The sequence below is a fragment of the Lepus europaeus genome, chromosome 22 (assembly GCF_033115175.1).
Source record: "Lepus europaeus isolate LE1 chromosome 22, mLepTim1.pri, whole genome shotgun sequence".
Classification (NCBI taxonomy): Eukaryota; Metazoa; Chordata; class Mammalia; order Lagomorpha; family Leporidae; genus Lepus; species Lepus europaeus.
Genome location: NC_084848.1, coordinates 2,628,380 through 2,653,192, shown reverse-complemented (window position 1 = coordinate 2,653,192; position 24,813 = coordinate 2,628,380). Strand labels below are relative to the sequence as shown.

General features: G+C 56.5%; 1 protein-coding gene across 9 annotated transcripts in view; it reads left to right on the top strand.

The window, feature by feature from the left end:
• The window catches only part of PPP2R5C (protein phosphatase 2 regulatory subunit B'gamma), a 155,825-nt gene extending 132,381 nt beyond the window's left edge, over nt 1–23,444 (top strand). For 3 of the 9 annotated variants that reach the window (XM_062181774.1, XM_062181773.1, XM_062181778.1), the window contains 6 exons: nt 1,127–1,297; nt 6,664–6,791; nt 9,111–9,212; nt 11,165–11,237; nt 15,518–15,634; nt 20,793–23,444. In XM_062181774.1, coding sequence (XP_062037758.1) covers nt 1,127–1,297; nt 6,664–6,791; nt 9,111–9,212; nt 11,165–11,237; nt 15,518–15,634; nt 20,793–20,924 — 723 coding nt within the window. In that variant the 3' untranslated portion in view covers nt 20,925–23,444. Of the gene's footprint in view, nt 1–1,126; nt 1,298–6,663; nt 6,792–9,110; nt 9,213–11,164; nt 11,238–15,517; nt 15,648–19,021; nt 19,096–20,792 lie in introns of all 9 variants that reach the window. The other 6 variants (XM_062181777.1, XM_062181780.1, XM_062181781.1 and 3 more) reach the window with 5 other exon arrangements.
• Nucleotides 23,445–24,813: the final 1,369 nt, after the last annotated feature.

Here is a 24,813-nt window from a genome sequence, read left to right as displayed (position 1 = left end):
GTATGCAGGAGTCTGCCGGCTTTGCCCGCACCTGTGCGGTGTGTGAGCGAGGCTGCTGGCTCTGCCCACACCTGTGCGGTGTGTGAGAGAGGCTGCTGGCTTTGCCCGCACCTGTGCGGTGTGTGAGCAAGGCTGCCAGCTGTCCTTGTACCTGCTACAGATGCCTGTTTAAGGTCATTGCACTTTTTAAGCACTGTGACAGCTAAATTCTAGAGAGACTGTTAATCTACACTGCCTGAGTGAAATCCAGTACCATGTATTGACTGCTAAGTTCGGGGTCAGACATCGGGAAACTGCCACATATGAGCTCTTTCTAGCTGTCTTGGGTGAGGAATACAACATCCAGCACCCAGAACCCCCTGCAGCCTGATGGGAGGTGACCCACAGGGAGCCGGCAAGCGGTGTGCCCAGGCTGCTCCCCTGCACGCTCACTGTGCACCACACACTCCTCCACACTGTGCACTCGGGGAGCCAGGGCAGCTCCCTGGCTGTGGGTCAGGTCAGCTCGGTTCCCATCACTCCTTTCATTATGGTGAATTTTACCATAGACTTTATCACGGTACAATCACCATACACACACATGGATGCACATTTGTGTAGAAATATGTATGTGAGGTCTTCCCAAAAGTTCACGGAAACACGCATTCTCTTTTAATTCCATTTTCCCACCAACTCTGAAAGCGGTTCATTTGAGAAAGAGCCCGCAGCTGCGCGTGCGCTGCCAGCAGTTCAGACAGAGCTCACGACTCCACGCTGAAATGTGCGTGGCCCTGTGCTGGGGCTCTCACCAGGCAGAGGACTCGCCCCCTGGTAGATGGGAGTTCAGGCCCTGTTCTCACTGCTCCCATTCTCTCTCAACTCTGCTGGCTTGTTCATCTTTTTTTAAGGAACTCTTAGTGAAACTGGTGGTTGATCAGCGAGTGGAACATGCGTGATTCTAAAGTACATAAAATTTTACCTGTTTCTCATAAAAACCACTGGTGACTGACTCCGCGTTCCTTCTCCAAGGGAGACAGCCCAGCTTGCTCCGTTGCCTTGCCGTGGGGACCCCTCCCTGGAGATGCAGACCCCCCCACTCTGTAGCCGTGGGCCCGAGGCGTTCACTGCGCTGTCCTGTCTTCCCTAGGTGGTGATGGCACTCCTCAAATATTGGCCAAAGACTCACAGCCCGAAAGAAGTCATGTTCTTAAACGAACTAGAGGAAATCTTAGACGTCATCGAACCTTCCGAGTTTGTGAAAATCATGGAGCCTCTGTTCCGGCAGCTGGCCAAGTGCGTCTCCAGCCCGCACTTCCAGGTAGGCGGGGCTCGGGAGGGAGAACCAGGCTGTTCCGCTTTGGCCATGAGAGGACTCAGCGCGCAGCCGGGCGTGGCGTGCTGCTGTGTAACCGACAGGTGGAGATCCGAGTTTTCCCCTCAGTTGGCCCTCGAGGTCGAGGTGCTGAGAGATGCACTTGAACATCGTGTCCCCGTCAGGGAAAACGCCATTCTCTGTAAGACATGAAAAACGGCTTCTCTGCCCAGCGTCTTTGCCTTCAAGGCAGTGCACGCCCCAGTCCGTAAAACCTTACTTTCCGAAAGTGAGTAATCAACAGGTAACGGAATGGTCTCCCTTCCTGAGCCGTTCACGCCTGACAGCACGTAAACTCATCCACCTCTTGACCCTTTAAAAACTTCATCAGATTTGGTCTCTACTGCATTGCTGTCTGAGGACGACTGTGACCCCCTTCCCCGTCCTCTTCCTGACTTCCTGTGCAGCCCCCCGCAGGTCCCAGCCCCCCTCCCGAGGCGTTCCCTGGGCCTCTGCAGCCTGCCTGCTCCTCTGACTCCAGCCCCCAGCCTCTGGCTTCCGGTGCTCTGTGATCAAGGTAAAGGTGTAGAAGACAAGCAAGACCTAGAGGTGTCCTGGGAGGCAGTGACGGCTGCAGCCCCAGGCTCCGAGAAACCCTTGCAGAGGCAGGTAGCAAACCATCGGAAGGAGGTCCTCACGACCAACAGAAGTAAGACAGGGACGCACAGCCGATGGCAGAGCTCGGTGGAGCATGGGCTCCAACAGGTCCAGCTTAGGCTGAGGAAGGGCACGGCTTATAGCGTCGTCTCCTCCATTGCCAAGAGTTCTTAGGTTAGAGGTGTCTGAGCTCCCACCCAAGGAACCAGGCAAGGGAGCTTGTGTCTGGCAAGCTTGTGTCTGGTGTGAGGTGTGTCTCATTTCCTAGACACGCTCCAGGGCACGGCCAAGCGGCAGCCCACAGCAGCAGGCGCCCACCAGGCCTCTGCCCAGGTGAACAGGTAGCCATTGGCACAAGTGGTGTGTCCTTCCGAAGGCCACAACCAAGGACACAGCCACACCACGCTTCTTTTTTTTTTTAAGATTTATTTATTTATTTATTTGAAAGGCAGAGTTACAGAGAGACAGAGGCAGAGAGCTCTTCATCCGCTGGTTCACTCCCCAGATGGTGACAGTGGCTGGAGCTGGGCTGATCTGAAGCCAGGAGCCAGGAGCTTCATACAGTTTTCACTCATGGGTGCAGGACTCAAACACATGGGCCGTCTTCTGCTGCTTTCCCAGGCCATTAGCAAGGCGCTGGATTGGAAGTGGAGCAGCCGGGACAAGAACTGGTGCCCATGTAGAATGCCGGCGCTGCAGGCAGTGGCTTTACCCACTGCGCTACAGTGTCAGCCCCCACACCTCGCTTCTTTTTATTTTTTTTTATTATTTATTTTTTTTTTTGACAGGCAGAATGGGCAGTGAGAGAGAGACAGAGAGAAAGGTCTTCCTTTTCCGTTGGTTCACCCTTCAATGGCCGCTGCAGCCGGCACGCTGTGGCCGGCGCATCACGCTGATCCGAAGGCAGGAGCCAGGTGCTTCTCGTGGTCTCCCATGGGGTGCAGAGCCCAAACACTTGGGCCATCCTCCACTGCACTCCCTGGCCACAGCAGAGAGCTGGCCTGGAAGAGGGGCAACCGGGACAGAATCCGGCGCCCCGACCGGGACTAGAACCCGGTGTGCCAGCGCCACAGGCGGAGGATTAGCCTATTGAGCCGTGGCGCTGTGGCGCCACACCTCGCTTCTAATCAAGCATGTAACAGGAGAGAACTCCAGGTGGGGAAGAGGGCAGCCAGGTGGTCCTGTTGCTGCCAAGATGAGAGTGAGTCAAAGCCCTGCCCCCATGGGCCCCCTGCACCCAGAACAGAGCAAACAGGGAGCCTGGGACAGGCCAGCGCCTGGCTGGATGCTCTAAGGACAGCCTGGCTGTACTGCACTCCCTGCCGCTGCTCTGCCTCTTCTCTGGTGAGCACAGGGTGGTGTCCACTTCCGGAAGACCCAGGTCAGTCCCGGGGATATTCCAGGAAGTCTTGCAGATTCGTGCACATGAGGCCAGCTCTACCTTCATCGCAGGTTATGCTCTCACCAAACAAAAGAGGCTGAGAACATCTCAAAGCATTAAGCATCTGAAGTGTTATTTCTTTTTTTTAAATTGTCTTGGGTACCATCAGAAGCCATGGTCCATCACTTTTTTAAAGATTTATTTTATTTATTTGAGAAGAAGAGTTACAGACAGAGAGGGAGAGACAGAAGGGTCTTCACTCCCCAAATGGCCACAACAGCCAGAGCTGGGCCAATCCAAAACCAGGAGCCAAGAGCCGGGAACCTCTTCTGGGTCTCCCACACGCATGCAGGGCCCAAGCACTGGGGCACCTTCCACTTCCAGGCCAGAGCAGAGAGCTGGATCAGGAAGAGGAGCAGCTGGAACACAAACTGGCACCCACACGGGATGTCGGCACCACAGGCGGAAGCTTACCTACTCTGCCATGGTGCCATCCCCTATATTTCTTTATTTTAGTCTAGTTGTGCATGTTTCGGGGTACAGTGTGATAACTTGATACAGGCATATGATGTGAAGTGATCAGATCAGGGTTTGGTTGACAGGTAGTGCCTGTGCACATCTAAGGTGTACAGTGAAATTTTAGTACGTGTGTACTGATCGATGCCGTCGGCTCAACATTCGCATCTCCTGTGCCATTGCCTTGTTCCTCTACCAGTTCATAAACTGTGTAATAGGTCATTGTGCACTGGGCCATGGGCTGTGCTGCAGCAAGTAGAATGCACTCCTTCCCGGCCGGCTTCCTAACCCTGCCTCCAGCTCCCCCCCTCCACCTGCCAACCCCAGGAACCACCGCCGTGTCTTCAAGTTGGGCTTTTCCTTCAGCTTCCCCATGGGAGATCGCGCAGCGCCTGTCGCTTCATTTACTACAGTGTCCTCCATTTCATCCACGTTCCTGGGAGTGACGGGATGTCTTTCCTTCTTATGGCTGACGAGTGTCCCGTGTATATTTGCACCACACTTCACCCAGGTGTCCATTGGTGGACTCCGAGGGTGACCGCGTGTGGTAACTGTTGCTAGCAGTGCAGCAGTGAGTGTGGGTCTGCGTGGGCACCCAGTCGTCAGCCTGCTGAGTCATAGCATAGCTCTATTGTTAGTGTCTTGGGAAAACTCCAGCACTATTCTCCATAATGGCTGTACTAATGACTCCCTCTCAACAGTGCACCATGCCCCTCCCCCCACAGGGCCAGTGCACATCCCCCCCAACAGTGTACCACGCCCCTCCCCCCATGTGGACAGCGCACATACCCCAACAGTGCACCACGTCCCTCCCCTATGTGGCCAGTGCACATCCCACCAACATGCACCACGCCCCTCCCCCCACGTGGCCAGTGCACATCCCCCTACAGGGCACCACTTCAATTTCTTCTTTTGAGAAGTATCTATTTGATTTGTATCACTTGCCTATTTTTAATTGGGTTGTGTTTGTGTTACTGAGTTTTTTAATTTCTTATTTTTTTTTGACTGGCAGATTTAGACAGAGAGAGAGAGAGAGAGACAGAGAAAGGTCTTCCTTTTCTGCTGGTTCATCCCACAAATGGCTGCTGCGGCCGGCGTGCTGCACCGATCTGAAGCCGGGAGCCAGGTGCTTCTCCTGGTCTCCCATGCGGGTGCAGGGCCCAAGGACTTGGGCCATCCTCCACTGCCTTCCCGGGCCACATTAGAGAGCTGGACTGGAAGAGGAGCAACTGAGACAGAATCCAGTGCCCCAGCTGGGACTAGAACCCAGGGTGCCGGCGCCACAGGTGGAGGATTAGCCAAGTGAGCCGCAGCACCGGCCTTAATTTCTTATATATTCTTGATTTAAACTTTTATTTTCTAATTAAGGCTTAAAAGGATTACTCCAAAATATATTTATGGCTAGATGGATAGATGCTTTTTTTATTATTATTATTATTATTATTATTATTATTATTTAAAAGAGTTACACAGAGAAAGAAAAGGCAGAGAGAGAGAGAGAGGTCTTCCATTCGCTGGTTCACTCCCCAAATGGCCACAAAGGCTGGAGCTGGGCCAATCCGAAGCTAGGAACCAGGAGCTTCTTCCAGGTCTCCCACATGGCTTCAGGGGCCCAAGGACTTGGGCCATCTTCCACGTCTTTCCCAGGCCATAGCAGAGAGCTGGATTGGAAGAGGAGCAGCTGCAACTCAAACCGGCGCCTATATGGAATGCTGGCACTGCAGGCAGCAGCTTTACCCACTACGCCACAGCACCAGCCCCAATAGATGCTTTTTAAAAGGCAATGTATCTGAGTGGGCATTTGCTAGTGGTTAAGACACCAGGTAGGACCTGTATCCCATTTTGAAGCGCCGGGGTCCAAGTGCCAGCTTCTTGCCAGTGCACTCCCTGCAAGGCAGGGGTGAAGCTATAGTGCTGGGGCTCCCGCCACCTGCCCTGGAGACCCGGATTGCAGGTCCAGCAGGGCCCTGACCATCGCAGCCATTTGGGGAGTGAGCTGGTAAATGGGAGCTCTCTGTCTCTCTTTCTTTTTAAAAAAAAAGAAACACATATTTATTTGAAAGACAGAGTTAGAGCAAAATTTCTTCTATCCACGGTTCACTCCCCAAATGGCTACACATCCAGGGTTGTGCCAGGTTGAAGCCAGGAGCTTCTTCTAGGTCTCCCACGTGGGTGCAGGGGCCCAAGCACGCAGGCCATCTTCCGCTGCTTTCCCAAGCACATTAACAGGGAGCTGGATCAGAAGTAGAACAGCCGGAACTCAAACCAGCACCCGCGTGGGATGCCGGCGTCACAGCAGCTTAACCCACTATACCACAGTGCCAGCCCCTGCCTTTCAAAAAAGTATATAAAAATAAATGTCTTCCCTCCCTGCTCAGAGCGTCGGGCTGCTGTTGGACGCACGCAGCACAGGCGGGGAATGGCCTGAGCTGGTGGAGAGAGCCTGCCTGGTCCGGCCGTGCCAGCTGTGGCAGGGACACACTAGGTGCCCTGGAGACAGCAGCACTCCCATCTGGTTCCTTCAGCGCCCTCACGTGTGCTCGTCAGCGGAGGAGGGAGAAGCAAGGCAGAGAGGTGCACAGTGGCCAAACCTGGGAGGAAGGGTGTGGGCACCCCTCGCGTCAGTCATCGAGCGAGACCCCCCCTGTCTTCCACCCCACTGACGCTGCGCGGCGGCCCTGGGCGGCCCTGTGTCCTCCCTGTGGTCTCCTGGAGTAGCACGAGTGTAACTCAGATCTCGTGTGCATGTGGGACACTCGTGTCTGCCTCGGCATTTGAATGTGATTGCCGACCATGTTGCATGCTTGCTGTGTTGCAGGTGGCAGAGCGAGCGCTGTACTACTGGAATAATGAGTACATTATGAGTCTAATCAGTGACAACGCAGCCAAGATCCTGCCCATCATGTTCCCATCCTTGTACCGCAACTCCAAGACCCACTGGAACAAGTAAGAGAACCAGCAAGTGTTGCATGTTTGGATTAGAATTTAAATCCGAGTTTTAGACAGCAGCTGAAAAACGAAAACTCGCGGTTCTTTGTAAGTTTGTAGATTAAGTAGCGGTGTACATGGTATCCGTAGCCATTTTATTTTGCCTCCTTACCCCTGAGCCTAACCAATGGAGAGGTCCGTTGCCTGCACCTGCCTGCCAGCAGTGTCTCTGAGGCCTTGTCCCCAGTTCCCTCCGCAAAGGTGACTGCAGAGCTCACGGGGGTTCATCCCAGTGGGAACACAGCAGCCGCCCCGTTCTCAGGGCAGCCCCTCCAGCCAATCTGACGTAGGCCCAAGGTGAGCTCCTCTGTGGGCCCTACTGGGGTCACTCCCTAGAGAATCAGAAACGTGGACCTCACCTCTCACCTTTGTCTCTACACTTCGTGAGGACAAGTCAGTTCTTTTGCCAAGCAGTTCTCTTCTGAGACCTTACCAAGAAACTTAATAAGGGGCCATGTTATTTTTTATACTGAATTTAATACTCGTGTTACTTACATGAATGCAAGCATCAGCTGTAAGAACCCTGCCTTTCCTTTCTCTCCTTTGTGTACTACATTCAAATAAAAACTTAACGCACAAAGACCAGAGCTCGCTTATGTTACAGACGAGGAAAACAAACCCGAGAGGCACTGGGCAGTGCATCCTGCTACCACCAGCAGGTCAGCGGCTCCGTCCTGGGCAGCCCTGCTCTCTGCCCAGTGAGGCCTCCTTCCAGAACTAAGCCCCCGGGCAGCCTGACAGCTGTTTCCCGTGTGGAACCCTGGCCCCCGGGCCAGGCCCCGGATGAGCGGAGAGTGGCAGGTGGCTGAGCCTGGCAGACTTGGTTGTCGTCCCTGTTCCACTGGGACCGGCTGTCTGGCCGAGGCAGAGGGGCCACTCCAGCTGTTTCTCAGTCTTGCAAAGTGCACTGCTGCTCTGGCTAAGAGCTGCTCGGTAGAAAGTGCTTCGCTTTGCAGCGACCTTCGCTAACAGCGAAGTGTAGCGAGGCTGACGTGTATACAAGTCCCTGGCACACACAGGGCGCTGGGCCAGTGTTCGCCACTGGTTCTGTGGCTGCTGGGCTGGCCTGGGCACTGAGGATACAACCACCACTGTCGCCACGGCAGCAACGACAGGAGTCACGGCGATCAGGGCATCCGCTTCCGACAGCCCTCTTTCTTTTTTTAAGATTTATTTATTTATTTGAAAGGCAGAGTTACAGAAAGAGGGGGAGGCATAAAGAAAGAGAGATTTTCCATTCGCTGATTCATTGCTCAAACGGCCACAAAGGCTGGGGCTGGGCCAGGCTGAAACCAGGAGCCAGGAGCTTCTTCCAGGTCTTCCGTGTGGGTGCAGGGGCCCAAGGATGTGTGCCATCTTCTACTGCTTTCCCAGGCCACAGCAGGGAGCTGGATCAGAAGTGGAGCAGTTGAGACTCCACCCTGTGCTCATATGCCACTCAGGTGACAGTTTTACCCACTGCACCACAGTGCCATCCCTGAGAGCTAAGCTTTGATGAAGCCGTTTTATTATCATGTTATTTTGGGGGCTAGCGCTGTGGCGTAGTGGGTAAAGCTGCCACCTGCAGTGCTGGCATCCTATATGGGCACCGGTTTGAGTCCCAGCTGCTCCAGTTCCAATCCAGCTCTCTGCTTTGGCTTGGGAAAGCGGTGGAGGATGGCCAAGTCCTTGGGCCCCTGCAGCCGCATGGGAGAGCCAGAAGAGGCTCCTGGCTCCTGGCTTCAGATTGGCACAGCTCCAGCTGTTGTGGCCAATTGGGGAGTGAACCAATTGATGGAAGATCTCTCTCTCTCTGCCTCTCCTCTCTCTTTCAAATAAATAAATAAATCTTTTTTTAAAAAATCATGTTATTTTCAATCGGCTGAAGCTGCACTTTGGCATTATTAAAACTTCTTTTTCTGTCCTCAGTGAGTAAGTTTGACAGAAAGCCAACATTCAGAGCAAATAAAGTGTTTGTCGCCACCCTCTGTGTAATTTTATCCTGATGGTATTTGTTCGCGTGCCAGCACTCTGTATTCCGTCTCCAAGCAAGGGGGCCTCTGATTGCCATCCAGCTGGGACAGTGAACAGAGCAGCCTGGCTCACACAGGGCAGATAGAAGGGCGAAGCTCGGGACTGTGTGGCTGGCACCAGGAGAGCAGAAGCACATGAGTGAGGGCCAGCGACACTCCCTGCAGAAGGCCGGCACCCTGTGCACAGGGAAGCAGCCAGGGGGCTGTGGCTGGGGGAGGAGGAGGAGGGTGGAGCATGCGCATCTCACCATGAGGTTCCCCGCAGGACAATACATGGCTTGATATACAACGCCCTGAAACTCTTCATGGAGATGAACCAAAAGCTGTTTGACGACTGCACCCAGCAGTTTAAGGCGGAGAAGCTGAAGTAAGTTCCCCTCGCAGGGTCCCTTGGCGCCGAACCACCTCATCCCGTTCGGGCTTGAGTTGGCCCTCCTGAGAGGCAGAGCCCGCCTCTCTCACGTGGCCAGCCGACGGGCTTGGCGCACTAACGGTTTCCAAGGAGCCGGTGATGGAGGCAGCTCTCCTTCCCTCCTGCTGCCTGCGCGGCTGTTTGCTTGGCAGCTCAGCCTCGAGAGCTTTGGCTTCTCCGGGGGACACGTGGAGGCTGCCGCTTGCCCTGGTTTGAGTGCCATCCTGAGCTCCACAGGAGGGGCGAGCACCTGCCATGGAGGGGAGCTTCCCTGCGCACCATGGCGGCCACCACAGACGTGGGCACTTTCTGGACTCTGACCTGCCCTCCCCAAAGTCAGGGTCCTGCCCTGGTGCCTCTGACCCAGGCACCATCCGGGGGACGAGGCACTCTTGTCCCTCAGCTGGGCACGTCATCCTGGGGTTGGTTAGTGTTCCGGAGTCCCTCCTAAAGTCCCAGTGTGGAGTGTTGGCACTTGTTGTTTTTTGCTTGTTTAAAACTGGCCAGGGGCCAGCACTGTGCTGAAGCAGGTAAAGCCACCGCCTGCAGTGCACCCCATTATAGGCGCCTGTTCGAGTCCCAGCTGCTCCACTTCTGATCCAGCTCTTGCTATGGCCTGGGAAAGCAGTGGAAGATGGCCTAAGTCCTTGGGCCCAGCATCCACGTAGGAGACCCGGAGGAAGCTCCTGGCTCCTGGCTTTGGACCAGCCCACTTCTGGCTGTAGCAGCCATTTGGGGAGTGAACCAGCAGATGGAAGACCTCTCTTTGTCTTTCTCTCTCTGCCTCTGCCGCTCTGTAACTCTGCCTTTCAAATAAACAGATAAATCTTAAACTGGCCAAAGCAGATAAACTCTGGCTGTAGTTCAGAATACAGTGTGTCTGTGTAAGCACCGTCACTCACTCTTCCAACACGCACGTGAGCGCTCACTTCAGGGCCGGGCCCTGGTGATGCCGCCGTAAATGCAACAGAAACCCTCGCCTGTCGGGCTTACACCCTGGACAGTGTGGAACGGGAAGGAGCAGAATACCAGGCAGCGAAATGACCACAAGCAAAGCCGCGCTGCCCCCGGAGGCGTGCCAGACCGGTGGTTACACCTTCAGCCACGTGGTCCACGCTTCACTTAGCACTCACCACGGAGCTCACGCAGGGGACACATAAGCGCCGGAGCCTTGTGCTGGGAACCCCCTCCCACAGACACAGACAGGAGAGCCGGTAGTGCATTTCCTGCCTTAGAAAATCAAGCTAAGTCCAAGCTCAAAAAGGTCATGTGACCTTTCTTTTGTTTGCTTTTTAAGATTTATTTGAAAGGCAGAGTGACAGTGATATCTTCTGTCTGCTGGTTCACTTGCCAAGTGGCTGCCAACAGCTGGAGCTGGGGCTAGGCCAGGCTGAAGCCAGGAGCCAGGACTCCTCCTGGGTCTCCTACACAGGTGGCAGGAACTCGATATTTGGGCCATCGTCCACACTGCTTCCCAGGCACGTTAGCGGGGAACTGGATCCAAAGTGGAGTAGCTGGGACCGAAATGGCGCTCCAGTACAGGGTGTGGGCCTTGTAAGCATCGGCAAAGCCCACTTGTGCCAGGACCCCTGCCTCAGGCCTCCTGTTTGTCCACAGCACCGTCAGGGTGGGGAGGCCGGCACCTGGCCTTGCTTCCTTTAAGAATCCTCATTCTTGGGCAGGGTAAATTTTTAGCAGTTTATTTTTGTTAAAATCTTTATTTCTGAATCTCGATTTGGTTCTTAATTTCATTCTTCCCGCCACTCGCATTGTGGTCGGCATGCATGGTTTGTGGAACAAGACCAGAAAGGGGCAGAGGCACGCGGAGGCGGTGTTGCTGGGTGGTCCAAGGGTGCCGTCTGGAATGCAGCGCACTCTGACACAAGTGATGTTTTCCTGTTTTTCAGAGAGAAGCTAAAAATGAAAGAACGAGAAGAAGCATGGGTTAAAATAGAAAATCTAGCCAAAGCCAATCCCCAGGTACTGAAAAAGAGAGCAATATGAAATTGTATAGGGTGTGTTACTTGAATATTTTTATAAGATAGGAGTGTGGCTTAATCATGGGGGGAGGGAGACCAGTCCCACCCACGCTGTACGTGAAAATGTCTACAATAAAAAGTGGTGTTTGCCTTTGTAGCCCTCCGCTTGTACAAGTGCTTATTTGGTCCCTCAGTGTTTCTGCCATAGAATGGACTGTTTTTTCCTCTGCTTTGTAACTAACGTGTGGATCTTACAAATACGCTGTGGAAAAAAGAAAACCAGGATGCAGGCTCTGTTTTAGACCGAGGTCATAATTTGCTTGTGCTCTCAAACGCCGTTGATGCTGCCGTTGAAGTGGTCCCTTCTTAATACCCAGTAACTGTAAAAGAAAGGAAGTTGGATTTGAAGTCGTTGAAGTACGAAGTTGATGTCTTTTCCCAATATTGAGTTTCCAGAGTTAACCGAATTCTGCCAGTGGTAGTGACGAATCCCTCCCTCCTCCCTCGTGCCTGAGTGCGCTGTGTGAGGGACCAGCAGTTAAAGCCGAGTCCCGGGGGCGTCTCCCAGTTGTGGGCTTTGGCCTAGAGGATTAGGGCCCTGCCGGTGAGGGCGCCCTCCTGCCCTGCGTGCCTGTGTGATGGGAACAGCGCCTCATGGTGAAAGCCACTGTCTGACTGTGGCCGTGCCAAGCGTGCTCCGGCTTCCTCCACTCCCCAGGGAAGGCGATAACTGCTACACGATGCATTTCTGTTGGCGAGAGGTGTGCATATGTCATTATTATCCAAGTTGGTATTTCTTAATTCTCTGACATCTATTGAAAAACAAAATGTGGAGATACAGTTAAAAGTGTATGTTTCAGCTACATAATGACACATTGGCCTGTATTCCCTTGGAGGGAACTCTAACCAGAGACTTAAACTGTGGCAGAATCGAACGGCATTCTTAACCGATGTCCTTGAGCCCACCAGCCTGTTCTAACCCCTTCTCTCCCTGCTGTCACGTGAGAATGGCGTTTTAAGATGATCCTGTAGAACGGCAGCACCTGACTGAGGTGGATAGCTACAGATACCTCCCGCAGTGATACCTCCGTCAATGTCCAAATGTCGTAAATCATAAACCTGGGGTGGTTCTAGGGGTTCAGCCCCCAGGGATCCTGCTCTGGGCTGAGGGCCCCTGGCCAGGGGTGCAGGCAGGTGTGCGTGAGGGTTGTCGAGGAGCCTGGCACACACAGCTGAAATCAGCAGCCTGGAAAAACGTGGACTACGTACAGATCAGAGGTTCTGATTCTTTTGGTTTTTAAGGATTGATTGATTGATTGGAAAGGCACAGTTACAGGGAGTGAGCCCTTCCACTGCTGGTTCACTTCCCAAATGGCTACAATGGCCGGGGCTGGCCCAGGCTGAAGCCGGGAGCCTGGAAATCCACTGTGTGTCCCACCTGGTGACAGGAGCCCAAGGCCATCTGCTGCTGCTCTCCCAGGTGGGTTAGCAGGGAGCGGCTAGGACTTGAACCTGTGCTCATGTGGGATGCCACGGCCCCACAGCGTCTGGTTTTATGCACCTTACCTAGAGTGGAGAAGTGACCTCTCGAGTGACGGCGAGCTGGCTGGCTGTCCCTGCGGCGCTGTGACAGGTGGCACTCTCTTCGCCCTTTACCTGAGCTTTCTCAAGTAACTTTCTGTGCTGCTTCTGGTTGCTGTCTCTAGTGCTGTCTGTGATGGTGGCGTAAGCGCGGCGGACGTCCCGTAACGCTGTCGCCCATCCTCCTCTCTGCGGAATCGGCTGTGACTCGGACCCTGCGTGTGTCTGCTGCGGAGGATGCCTCTCGGCTGGCACCTCAGAGCCCCCCGCCTGCTCCCCTTTCTCTCCAGGGGCTCCTTCCTAAATTCTGCTCACCGCTTGCCTTTGCAGCAGCAAGTAGACCGCTGGTGGGTGACATGGTCCGCTTCCTCTGCTGGCTGCCACGGTTCGCTTTTCTGTCTGAAATCAGCCTTGACGAGACGGGTGAAGGGAGGCCGCCTCCTCGCGTGGACTCCCAGGAGGCCCCTCCGTCCCCCGTCTGCCCTCGGCCGCACAGGCAGGCTGGCGGGCGTCCGGGCAGGCCGTGGAGCCGTGGTCATTCTGTCTCGCTTGTCCCAGTTGTGACAGCACCAGGGCTTTCTGCCGTCACGCACAGCGTGATCCCGCGCAGTCAGGAGGCGCTGCCGGAAGGCGTCTACAGTAAACTCTGAGAGGCCACCTGCTTCCCTCTGACGTGAACCCAGGTGCCGCTGCGGTTCAGGGCCTCTGTCTCCTCGCGATGACGAGCCCAGGGCCTGGGGTCTGGCTGAGCTTCCCGGGCAAGGGCGCCCTCTTCGTCTTTGTCGCTGGCGAGAGCCCTTTCCTTCCAGTGCCTGCCGTGTGGCGTTTTTTAGTAGCAGCCATGTGTGAGTGCCGCGAGGGCCGGGAGGACCGGAAGTCCTGTGCAAGGCACTGTTTTGTTCTTGGAGTGGCCGAAAGCAGAAATGTGGGTTTGAAAGCCCCCGCCTCCGGCTCACAGCCTCGCGATACTGCCGTTGCGTACGTTTTGTGTCTTCCCGCCCAGCCATGAGCCCCTCAGGGATGGCCGCTGTGACATGGAAATTTCCAGGCATGCAGTGATGAGAATGAGACACAGGGCCCCTCCCCCATGGCCCCACCTCAAGGAGCTCACGGCCTGTGAGGGGAACCAGGTGGGAGCAGAAAACTGGGTTCAGTGCCAGAGAGGAGCGTGGCTCCCGTCTTTAAAGGGAGATGCACCAAGAACCCTGGGCACGGCTCAGGGATGGTTGCAGGTGCCCAGGGCACCGGGCCTCGGGGTCTCGGCACTGCAGGGCAGGTACTGGGGTGGGCACGGAGAGCAGCGAGGAAGCCGCAAGGCGCCCTCCCCGTGGGGTGTTGGTCACGGGGCGGGGCCGGCAGTCTGTGCTGGGGTGAAGGTGCGGAGGAAGCTCTCTTCCCAAGACCATAAGCAGGTGCCAAAGGGGCACAAAAGCGAAGCTGTGGAAGGGGTAGGGACGGGGTGCTGGAGGCCGGGCTGGGCACCACGGGGTGGGCACCCACTGGTGTTGGAGGCAAGCAGCGGCAGATGTGGCTCCAGCCAGTGAGCAGATGGCTGCTGGAGCACAGATCGCCACGCAGGCCCCAGCCGAGAGAGGGACGGCCCAGGAGGCTTGGAAGCCCCTTGTGAGCCAGGAGGGCTTGAGGGCTGGGCGTGAGGAAATGGGTGGAAGGGGCAGGCAGAGGAAAGAGGAGAGAAACAGGACAGGCTGGGGCCCCGGAGCCGCAGGGCAGATGTCTGTCACCACATAGAGACCCAGTGAGAAAAAGGACGAAGTGGCTGAGCACGAGGTTATGACGAGCCAGGGCAGGGAGAGCTTGGCCCGGCCCCTGTGGAGCCGAGTGACCACAGGAACGGGATGGAGCTGGAGGGACGCCCACCGAGGCTGACAGACCGGGGCTGGGGTGCACCTGTTGAGCAGAGGGTAGAGGGCAGCCTGGGCGTGAGTCCCAGCGTCCACTCTCGCTGTGAGACCCCAAGCAAGGTCTGCATGCTTCAGTCCCGGGACAGCAGCCATGCACACTGCCCCACAGACACAGGCACCTCCTCTCCCGGCCTCCCCGCGCAGGGAAGGCAGGCAGTAAACTGGCCAGCACCCCAGCTCGTGAGCTTGTTCTGCTGTCCCACAGCCCTTGGGGGCCATCTGAGCAGGCACTGGCTGGTGGCGGCAGTGTGGGGACAGTGGAGAAACCCCAGGCCAGCCACGCAGAGGAGCAAAGGAGCAGTGGGAGTAGGAAGCCGGGCCCAGGAGGAGAGACAGGCTAGCAAGCAGGGCCCCGGTTCTGTGCTGGGAAGAGCCGAGACGGGACAGTGCAGAGAAAAGGAGCGGAAGGGTTGAGCACCGCAGGGTCAGTGGGCAGAGGGTGGGGCTTGGCGGAGCCATGGCGGCAAAACAGCCCCATGACCAAAGCCAGGGTGTGGGCTGTTGGGCTCCTGAGGACCCTGGGAGGGAAGGGTGTGGAAGTGACCTCGGTGCCCCACAGCGCAGCCCCCGACCACAGGACAATGAGTGGCTCCAGGTTTTCAGAAGAGGCAGGGCGCAGGGGCTGCAACTGTCTCCCTCCAGGGGGTCTTGCCAAAGAGGGCCCCCCACCCCGGGAGGTAGGCAGAGAGGGGCGAGACCCCCCACCCCGCCAGGACGAGAGACCTGGAGTTCCGAAGCCAGGGCCTAACGCAGAGTGCCTCCCCACCTTGCATTGCAGTACTCACTGTGTAGTCACGCGAGCACCGTGAGCATGCCGCTTGCCATGGAGACGGACGGGCCCTTGTTTGAAGATGTGCAGATGCTGAGAAAGACCGTTTCCGACGAGGCGCGGCAGGTAAACGTGCCTGGCTGAACACGCGCTTTGCTTAGCAGGTGCTGTGGTGCGCAGGGTGCTTCTGAAAGCTCATGGAAACGGGACTGCTGCGGGACCATTGTGAGCTCCGTGGTGTGTGCTCACGAGCCACGTTTTCCGTAAACTTTGTGAAGAGCCCTTGTGTATCAATGCCTTGTACTTGAGCGAATTCAGGGTTTTGGTAGTCTTGTAGGAAACACGCTACCCATAGTTCTCAGTGATCAGCTGCCTGGGAGCAGTTTTTCAGGATCGTGTATGTGCCTGAGACCGGCCGCTCTGTTTACTTCAACAGTAGTGATCCCAACGCTTCGTGTCTAAGTGTTCACCTGAGCAAAGTCAAACGCTTGGCAGTACTGTCCCAGCGTGCTCTGCCCTCACATCCCCTGCCTCCTGCCCCAAACACTGCCTTCGCAGCCCTGACACAGGGCGGACCCCTCGGGTAGCACCTGCCACGGTCACTGTTTCCCTGGCCGTGGACAAGAAACATTCAGCTCCCTGCTGGTCCAAAGAGAGCCTCTCACCAGATCGGCGCTATGTGCAGTTAGGTGTCACCGAGGGCGACTCGCTGAGCCCGGGGCAGGGTCTCGGGAGCAGCAGGGGCTGTTTCCTGAGCCCCCCTCGCTGTTTCAAATACATGTAAGTGGATGCCAGCCTCTGGGGTCGGGGGGGACCCTGGGCTTTCCAGCCCTGAAACCTGAACCTCCTTCAGCCAGGGCAAGAATTTCTGAAAATACCCAGCACTAACGTTCTGCACTGTGGAAGCCAGGAGGGCGACAGTCCCCCCACGGCTGTGTGCCCTGTGCTGCACACACATGGTCCACGAATGCCAGTGTCCTTCGGAGCGCAATGACACAGATTTTTTTGGTAATCTATGTGAGTACTTTCAAAAGTTCATGCAATGTGGAATTAAAAGATGTTTATTTTGGTGGAAAAAGATTCGTGAAATTCACGCACCCAGGAGATCTTCAGAAGTTTCATAGAAAATGCACATTATGAGAAACTGTGCATGGATTTAAAAGACATCTTTTGCACCAAAGTAAGCTTATCTTAATTGCATTTTTCCATGAATTTGCTGAGTACCCACATGTTTGCATTTGGTTCAAGTAAGCTGTATTTCCCTCGTTAAGGCAAGAGGAGGCATTACCAAAAGCACACAGTGTGGACAGCCCCAGCCCTCACAGTGGAGCAGGTCCCAGTCAGCGTAAACGTGCGCGTGGGAGCCTGAAGACAGACCATGTGTCATTTTTACTGACACACCTTGAAGTGCTCATGCTTTGGCTATACGGGGTTAGGTAAGGCGTATCACTAAAATTGATGCCACCCATTTCTCTCTGCTTTTCTAACGTGACTACTAGAGGGTCTGGAACTCTGCCTGTGTGGCTGCCCTTGTGTTTTGTGGGACAGCCTGGCCGAGGCACTGTCCGCACAGCACCACTGTGCAAGGAGAAGGCTCCAGGCCCTGAGCACGTGCGTTTGCATGTTGATCTGCCTGCTCCTGGCAGGAGGCCCCTCGTCCTGGGCGACTAGGTCGGCATGAGAAGCAGGTGCAGGAACAGCTCCTCGGAGGTGGAAGACAGAAAGGCCCATAGCACCATGCGCTGATCGTTTATGGCAGCAGGTGCATCTCCCGCGTTCCTCACCGCTGCTATTCTGACTGAGCAGGTGTCCGCACAGTCAGGAAAGTCCGCACAGCACCCTGTTCTGTTCGTGGGAGTGCTCACTTTCCTCATTGCTGTTTCAATGGGAAAGGAGTAGAAGGTTGTCTTTCTGAGGACCACGAAGGCTTCCAGTTGGCTGAAGACACGCGTGAGGCCTCGTTAGCTACAGACAGGGTGCGCCAGAACCTCGGTCCTGCAGGGGGAGCTCACCACTGTGCCTCCGTACGCTGCACGCGGTTGGAAAGGAAGTTGACGTTGTACAAGCCAGTTGTCACACAGTAACTTCTAAGACTGGGGCATTTTTCTTTCTGGTATAATCTCTGACTTGGGTCAGAATTACAGTGAGGTAAAGAATTAACTGTGTTCTAACTATAACGAACCTGGAAGTCACAGACATACTTAGGACTTGGGCTCTGTGCTGTCGGCAGCCAGGAACATGATCCCACAAACCACAGCAGCATTCTCATCGTGAGCAGCACGGTCCCCGGGAGTCGCCCCAGTGGCCCGCCGTGCGGTGAGCTCCGAGGGGGCTCCTGGCAGCGAGGCCCAGGAGGTCGAGTGGCTTCCTTGTTTGTTTTCATGTTCTGGAAGTCAGGTTGCGTGACTGGATCCTCTCAGTAATCGGTGCTCCCACAAGACTTACTCTCCCGCCTCCTGGCTACCACTGGGATGCAGCTCTCGCACGTTAACGTAGTCTCAGATTCCCAGCAGGCCTCTTACTAAGTCAACAAGCGGATTCTAAAATTCACACAGAAATGCAGAAGGGCCTCGAACGGCCAAATCAACTCAGAAGATGGACTGAACCGGAAGACCAGCAACATGACCTGACCTCAAAGCTCACCACGGATTTCTGTGGCTCGCTTGAACTTCAGTGAGTCAGCCAAGCTCAGTTGCATCTCGAGCAAGCCACAGGAATGTATTTCTGCAGTGCAGTGTCCTAGATCTAATATTTGAAATGATGGGCTCTTCCCTGTACCAAGGGACTTGGAGGGGCTGGCGTCGTGGTTTAGTGGGTAAAGCCACTGCCTGCAACGCCCACATCCCCTGTGGGTGCCGGTTCAAGTGCCAACTGCTCCGATTCTGATCCAGCCCCTGCTTTGGGGCCTGGGAAAGCAGTGGAAGATGTCCCAGGTGCTTAGGCCCTGTACCCACGTGGAAGACCTGGGAAAAGCTCCTTCCGCCTGGCCCAACCCTGGTCTCTGTGGCCATATGGGAGTGAACCAGCAGATGGAAGACTCTCTCTCTCTCCCCCCTCCTCCTCCTCTCTGTAACGGTCTTTCAAATAAATAAGTCTTTTTTTAAAAAGTGCTTTGAGTCATTTTTCTGAAATTCTGAAAAATCACTGCTGTTAAGGCAAAGGAGGCGCACGATGCAGGAAAACGTGTGCACAACTTTGTGATCAGATCGACCCTCGATGTTTTAGCTTAAAATGAGGCTTTTTGGTCTCCATGTTTGGTCAGTTGACTGCTTCCAGCACCCCTTTAACTCTGCTTCAGCCAGCTTCACTTTCCCAGAACGATTCCACATTCCTTTAAAGTGGGTTGAAGCCTGGGTGAGGACGGTGTGGGGTGAGCAGGGGGTGTTTCAGGAGGTGGGTGGGGACACTGTGGTGGGGTGCCCCTGGGGGTGAAGCCTCCCACGCACGCTCTGGACCTCCTGGGAGGGCGTGGCTGACAGAGACCTTTCAAATGTTTGCAATTCTGCTTTTCAGCAGCTGGTCGGGAGAAAGGCAGTGTCAAGCACGCAAGTAAGGAAGGTGTAGGACCCGGCAGGTGGGCAGTGCAGGTACTGGCGATTCCGTACGTAGAGCATATGTAAGGCTGTATGTCTGGGGCAGGAGCCGGCGCGGGCGCCCGCGCACACCAAGTTCTTCCTTCCACGCCACGCCCGCTCGTGATGGTGAAGACGCGGGGAAAGGCTTCTTGCCCCTCATTACATTTCCATCCGTCCTGCCCCGAACTAAGCAGTGACGTTTGAACACGCACCTCTGTGGGAGAGCGAAAAGCTGCCCCATCACGTGCACCAGCCTCGGGTGCTCTCGCCCACCCACTGCTGGTGGGGCTGCAGGTGCGCCCGCCGGCCCCCCGCCCCACGCCAGCCGCTGGCAGCAGCACACCCCACCGCCAGGTTCGGCCACCTGCATGGCCCTCGCTCTTGGCTGCCACCTGCCTGTTTTCCTCGTTCCCCCCTCGCGGTTTGTAAGATGACTCCGCGTCACACTCCAGCCTGAGCGGAGAGGCCCATGCGTGTCCACTGCTTCCCACGCTGCCAGAACCCCACACGGTGTCTCCCCCAGCTCACCCACTGCCCGTCTGTAACCGTGTCTTCTCGGGAGAGCCTGTTGCAGCCCTAACTGCAGATTTCCATGTGCGTAAGAATCGCGGTGTAGTCTTGTTTCGCTTTGCTTTGTTAAACAGATCAAACTAGAATGGCGTACGACGCAGGCTCCGGGCTGGAGGCGAACCCCAGCCTGCCTTCGCCATGGCTGAATGCCAGACTCATTTCCGGAACTACTCCTGGGATGACGGCACACAAAGCTCTTTTTGATCCCTATCACGTTAGCTGTTTTCTGAATAAGCTGACCTTACAGACACGTGAAGTTTCATGTTATGGCTGCCGCAGGTCTCCGGGCTCGGCTCGACAGCCAGAGACGCGTCTTCCAGGCGCTGCCCCAAAGCCAGACACCCAGGCACCAGGAGCTCCCCAGCTTCCGCCCCTCTTGCTGACCAGTGAGGGAGAACAGTCTCTTCCGGTAGACGTCCATGAGAGCGTTTCCGGGGACGCTGACAGGAGGAACGTGGACCCCAAGGGGCGCCCCGCGTTGGAGCGGTCCGGGCGGCGTCCTGCCTGGGCGCGGTGCGCAGCAGGGGCTGAGCTGGAACGCTGAGCTGCGGAAGGGGCAGCCTCTGCTTCCCGGCCAGGGGACGGCCCCGCGCGGCGCCCGTGCCCTGCCGCCAGTGAGCCAGACCCTCTTGCCAGAATGGCATTCACTTAATTTTTTTTTTTTTTAAAGTAAAACCAGAATTTTCAAAACAAGAACAGAGAGTCTTGTTTCCCGGCCCTGATTCAAGGAGTTTGTGATGCGAGCAGTCGCGGATGGCTTCTCCACGTGCTAGGGGTTTGCCCTGTTAGCGCCACCGCCTCCCCCGCGTGTGTGGCAGCAGTGTTCGGTCTCCTGCTTTAAATCCAGTCTCAGCGTTTTCCCCTCGTTCCTCTCATTTGCCCCAGAGGAGCTGTCTCTCGTGAAATGCTCCTCTCACAGGCCACAGAACGGCCCTGGGGACGTGTCGGGAAGCAGGAGGGCACTGTGTCTGGGACTCACCGCAGCTGGCGAGTCCTGTGCAGCCAAGGTGCCCGCGTGGCACACACGGCGCCCCCACAGTCCCAGAGGAGGTGCGGCCAGCCCGGGAGGGGTGCTCGCTCGCGCCTCGCCCCTCAGCCGGCGTGGCCTGTAGCCAACCGCACTGCCTTTTTCATTCCAGGCACAGAAAGACCCGAAGAAGGAGCGTCCTCTTGCGCGTCGCAAGTCCGAGCTGCCTCAGGACCCCCACACCAAGAAAGCCTTGGAAGCTCACTGCAGAGCCGACGAGCTGGTCCCCCAGGACGGGCGCTAGCTCCCTGGCCCCGCGGCGCGGCCGCCCCGCCGCTGCCAGCCCGGAGTCTGTAGAAGATAACTCCCTTCTGTGTGCCATACCAATCAGTTACACTCAAACCCCACGCTTTCTCCGACCCGGTCCGTAGGCAGTCGCACGTGTCCGCCTCAGCTCCTGATGAGGGGTTCAAACAATGGTGGCTTCTCCCACCCCGCAGGCGGAGCCGAGGGCTGGTGGCCATGTCCCCACCCCGGCGGAGCCCCCGGGGTCCGTGTCCCGGAAGCAGAGCTGTAGGGAAGCACCCTGGGCACCCTCCTCACGCTCAGCCCTGACGGAAGTTGGGAGCCTTCCAGACAGGTGGTTCTGGGGAAACACTGATGCTCTTCCAATCCGAGGGACGCTTTAAGGGTATTGCCTGCTCTTGGAAAGACTTCACGGCCTTTGGAATGGTTTCTGCGTGATTGTGGTGCGAGCGGTTTTTCGTGTGTTTGTGGTTTGAATCTCACGGAGACAGCCCTTGCTCTCGCGTTCTGACGTCCTCAGCCACTGGGCCCGGCCGGGGTGTTCACTGGATTCACACGTGCAGCCCGTGTCCTGCTTCCCCTGTGTACACCTGAAGCCATATTTTCAAGTCTGTGGTACAGCACCAGGGTTCCAGGAGTAAGCTGTGGGAGAGAGCTTGCTCTGTCTACCTGGGATGCAGGTGGAATGTTTAAATTATGTGTTCATATTTCGTATTTGCAGAATTATTTTCTTCATCAGCTCGTACACCGTGGCCCTTCATCAAAGCTCTTGAGTGAATGAAGTGGCAGTCCCTAAGACCTGCACGTCGTGTAGAAAGTTAGCCGGTCTCGGGCTAAGCCAGCTCCTGGGCTGATGCGGGCTGCCGCTGCCTGCGGGCACAGCCACGGGGGACACGCGACGCCGGGCACACCAGGGCCCCTTGCAGTTGTGTGGTTCTGAGAGTGAGGAAGCCGTCCCCAAGGCCTGGTGAAGACGGCCGTGTCCGAGCTGTCCCCGGTCTCCACGCCTGGGTGTGTCCTGGGCTCCCCGGCACGCCCGGCGCCTCGGCTGGAGATGCAGCAGCTTCGTCTGTCCTTCCTTGCTCTCAGGGTGGCTGCTGTTTGGACGGACTCCTGCCGCCCAAAAGCTGCTGGAGGAGTGTGCTAGTGACGCTAGCTTGTTCTGTCTCTGGCGTGAGATTGTATAGCTCAGTGGTCAGTGTCCGGATGTGTGCAAGAGATGAGACGAGGCTTCTTTCAGGGTCTGGTGTTTAGACCGAGGTGTCTGGTGTCCGCTGAACGACAGCTGTGCGGGCAGACACGGTGCCCTGTGCAGCCACAGCGCGGGGCCGGCTGCCCGTGGCTTCCCCAAGCTGTGTGTCGGAGGGGAGCCCCTGCCCAGAGGGGACTGCCCGTGTTCCCGAGCAGGTGCAGGGATGACACCCGAGGCTGCCCCAGCTGGGAGTGGCCACTTAGCTCCGAGGGACTTGATAAGTATCTGTCCGCTCCACCATTATAAAATCTACCCTTTACAAAAACCAACAAGTTTAGATGCCTTCTCCTTTTGAGGGAAAAAGGGTGCTTTTTACTGTACAAAGCGTATTTTGATAAACCATTGTTTGAACTGCCGTCCGTAGCTGATAGCTGCTCCAATGTCCTTGACCCTGGGTGCTGGGGGTGTCGCGGGGACAGGGTTCCGGGAAGACGTCCTTCTCGCCCCAGGGGAAAGCAGAGCACCTGTGGCCGGGCGCCCGTGTGAGGCTCAATCTGTGAGAACACCTTTCTGTCCAGGTTTTATTTCTGCTCCTCACTGAAGACAGGTTCACCAGGAAGGAAGGGGGGAGTTTTGAGGCCCGTCGTGGCCTGGTAGAGTCCCCCAGAGCTCTCGGTCCCCGCGCTCCGTCATCGGCGTGCCTGGCGGGGCCTGGTAGAGTCCCCCCAGAGCTCTCGGTCCCCGCGCTCCGTCAACGGCGTGCCTGGCGGGGCCTGGTAGAGTCCCCCCAGAGCTCTCGGTCCCCGCGCTCCGTCATCGGCGTGCCCGGCGTGAGCTGGTGACTGTTTTCTTCATCAAGTTCTGCATTCGGGCATCTTTGCTCTTCCCAAAATGCATCTGTGCATCAGAAATGTCACTATTCCGAGTGTCTTTTTAGTGTGGCTTTAGTATGGCTTCCTTTTAATATTGTACATACATTGTATCTTTGTTTTATGGTAATAAGTAATAAAAATGTAGACTTCATATTTTGTACAAAATGTCCTATGTACAGAATAAAAAAAGTTCATAGAAACAGCAAAAATAGGTAAGTGGCACAATTATTTTTCTTTAGAAAATATCTGTAACTTTATGCTTTAGTGAAATGTTAATTAAGTACCTACATATTTTTTAACATTTTGTAATTCAAAGCTTTTTGTTTTGACATTGTTTATGAAGAGAAACTTCATACACTCGCCATTTAATATGCTCTTTTATCTAATTTAAAAAAAAACTAAAAAATGGTGTATGATATGGACTAAATAAAAAACATGTGACTTTTACTGCTCATCAGGACACTAAATGCAGCCACGGTGTCGGGCACGCCGTCGCCGACGTGATCGGTGCTGGTTCGGCAGGGCCAGGGCCGCCGGCCTCCCAAGCTGCTGGGACGCTTTCTGAACGCAGGCGGCGGAAGCGGCTCTGTCTCTCGCGGAGGAAAGTGTGAATCAACGTAATTTTACAGAATTCAAACTACTGGAGCTCCAAGTACATTTTTCAGAAAATTCTTGCAGAGCAGAGAAACCCAAGTCTTGAAAACAGGGTGGAAGGGCTGAGGATGGGAGTGTGGGGTCCTCTTAACCCAGCCCCTCCCTCACAGCTGCCATCCCTGGAGCGCCCTCACAGCAGCCCTGGAGCGGCCACCCGTCCTCCCCTGTGCTCCTCTGTGTGCCCCACCCCCACCTGTGCACCCCATCCTCACCTGTGCTCCTCTGTGTGCCCCGTCCTCCCCCGCCCACCCCGTCCTCCCCTGTGCTCCCCCCGTGCACCCCCGTCCTCACCTGTGGACCCCGTCCTCCCCTGTGCTCCTCTGTGTGCCCCGCCCTCCCCCGTCCTCCCCTGCCCTCACCTGTGCTCCCCCATGCACCCCTGTCCTCCCCCACCCACCCCGTCCTCACCTGTGCTCCTCTGTGTGCCCCGCCCTCCCCCGCCCACCCCTGCCCTCACCTGTGCTCCCCCGTGCACCCCCACCCACCCCGTCCTCACCTGTGGACCCCGCCCACCCCGTCCTCCCCTGTGCTCCCCCGTGCACCCCCGTCCTCCCCCACCCACCCCGTCCTCACCTGTGCTCAGCTGTGCTCCCCCATCCTCCCCTGTGCACCTCCGTCCTCCCCTGTGCACCTCCATGCACCCCGTTCTCTCCCGTGCTCGCCCAGGAGCGCTGGGTGTCGGCAGGCCTGGGAGCCTGGACCACTGGCCCCTCGGTGTCCTCGCGGGCCTGTGGCCTGTGCCTCCCTGGCCGGGGGAGCACGGGCGCCTGGTGGCGCTCCTGGGGTCCCCGAGACGCTGCCCGCAGCAGGCGCCCTCCGGAGACTGCGGGTCGCGGAGCCGCGTTCGCCACTGCGTTCCCAGCCTCCATGCGAGCTCGGAGGAGCCGCGGGCTCGCCTGGGCTCGCTAAGCGGGGGCCGGGGCCGCAGTCTTGGATCCAGCGCGAGTCGGGGCCGCTGCGGGGTGGCCGAGCCTGGGAAAGCGGGCGCGCATCAGCCGGGTCTCCCGAGGAGAAGCCGCACTTCCGTCACCACTCCACGCCGTCCGTCCGGGCTGGGTGTCCCCCCGGCCGCGGCCGAGCGCGGCGGCAATGTCCGGAGGCCGCGGCAAGTCCACGGCCATGCGCACGGCCCGGGCGAGCCACCCCCGCATCCCCCGCCAGGAGAGACG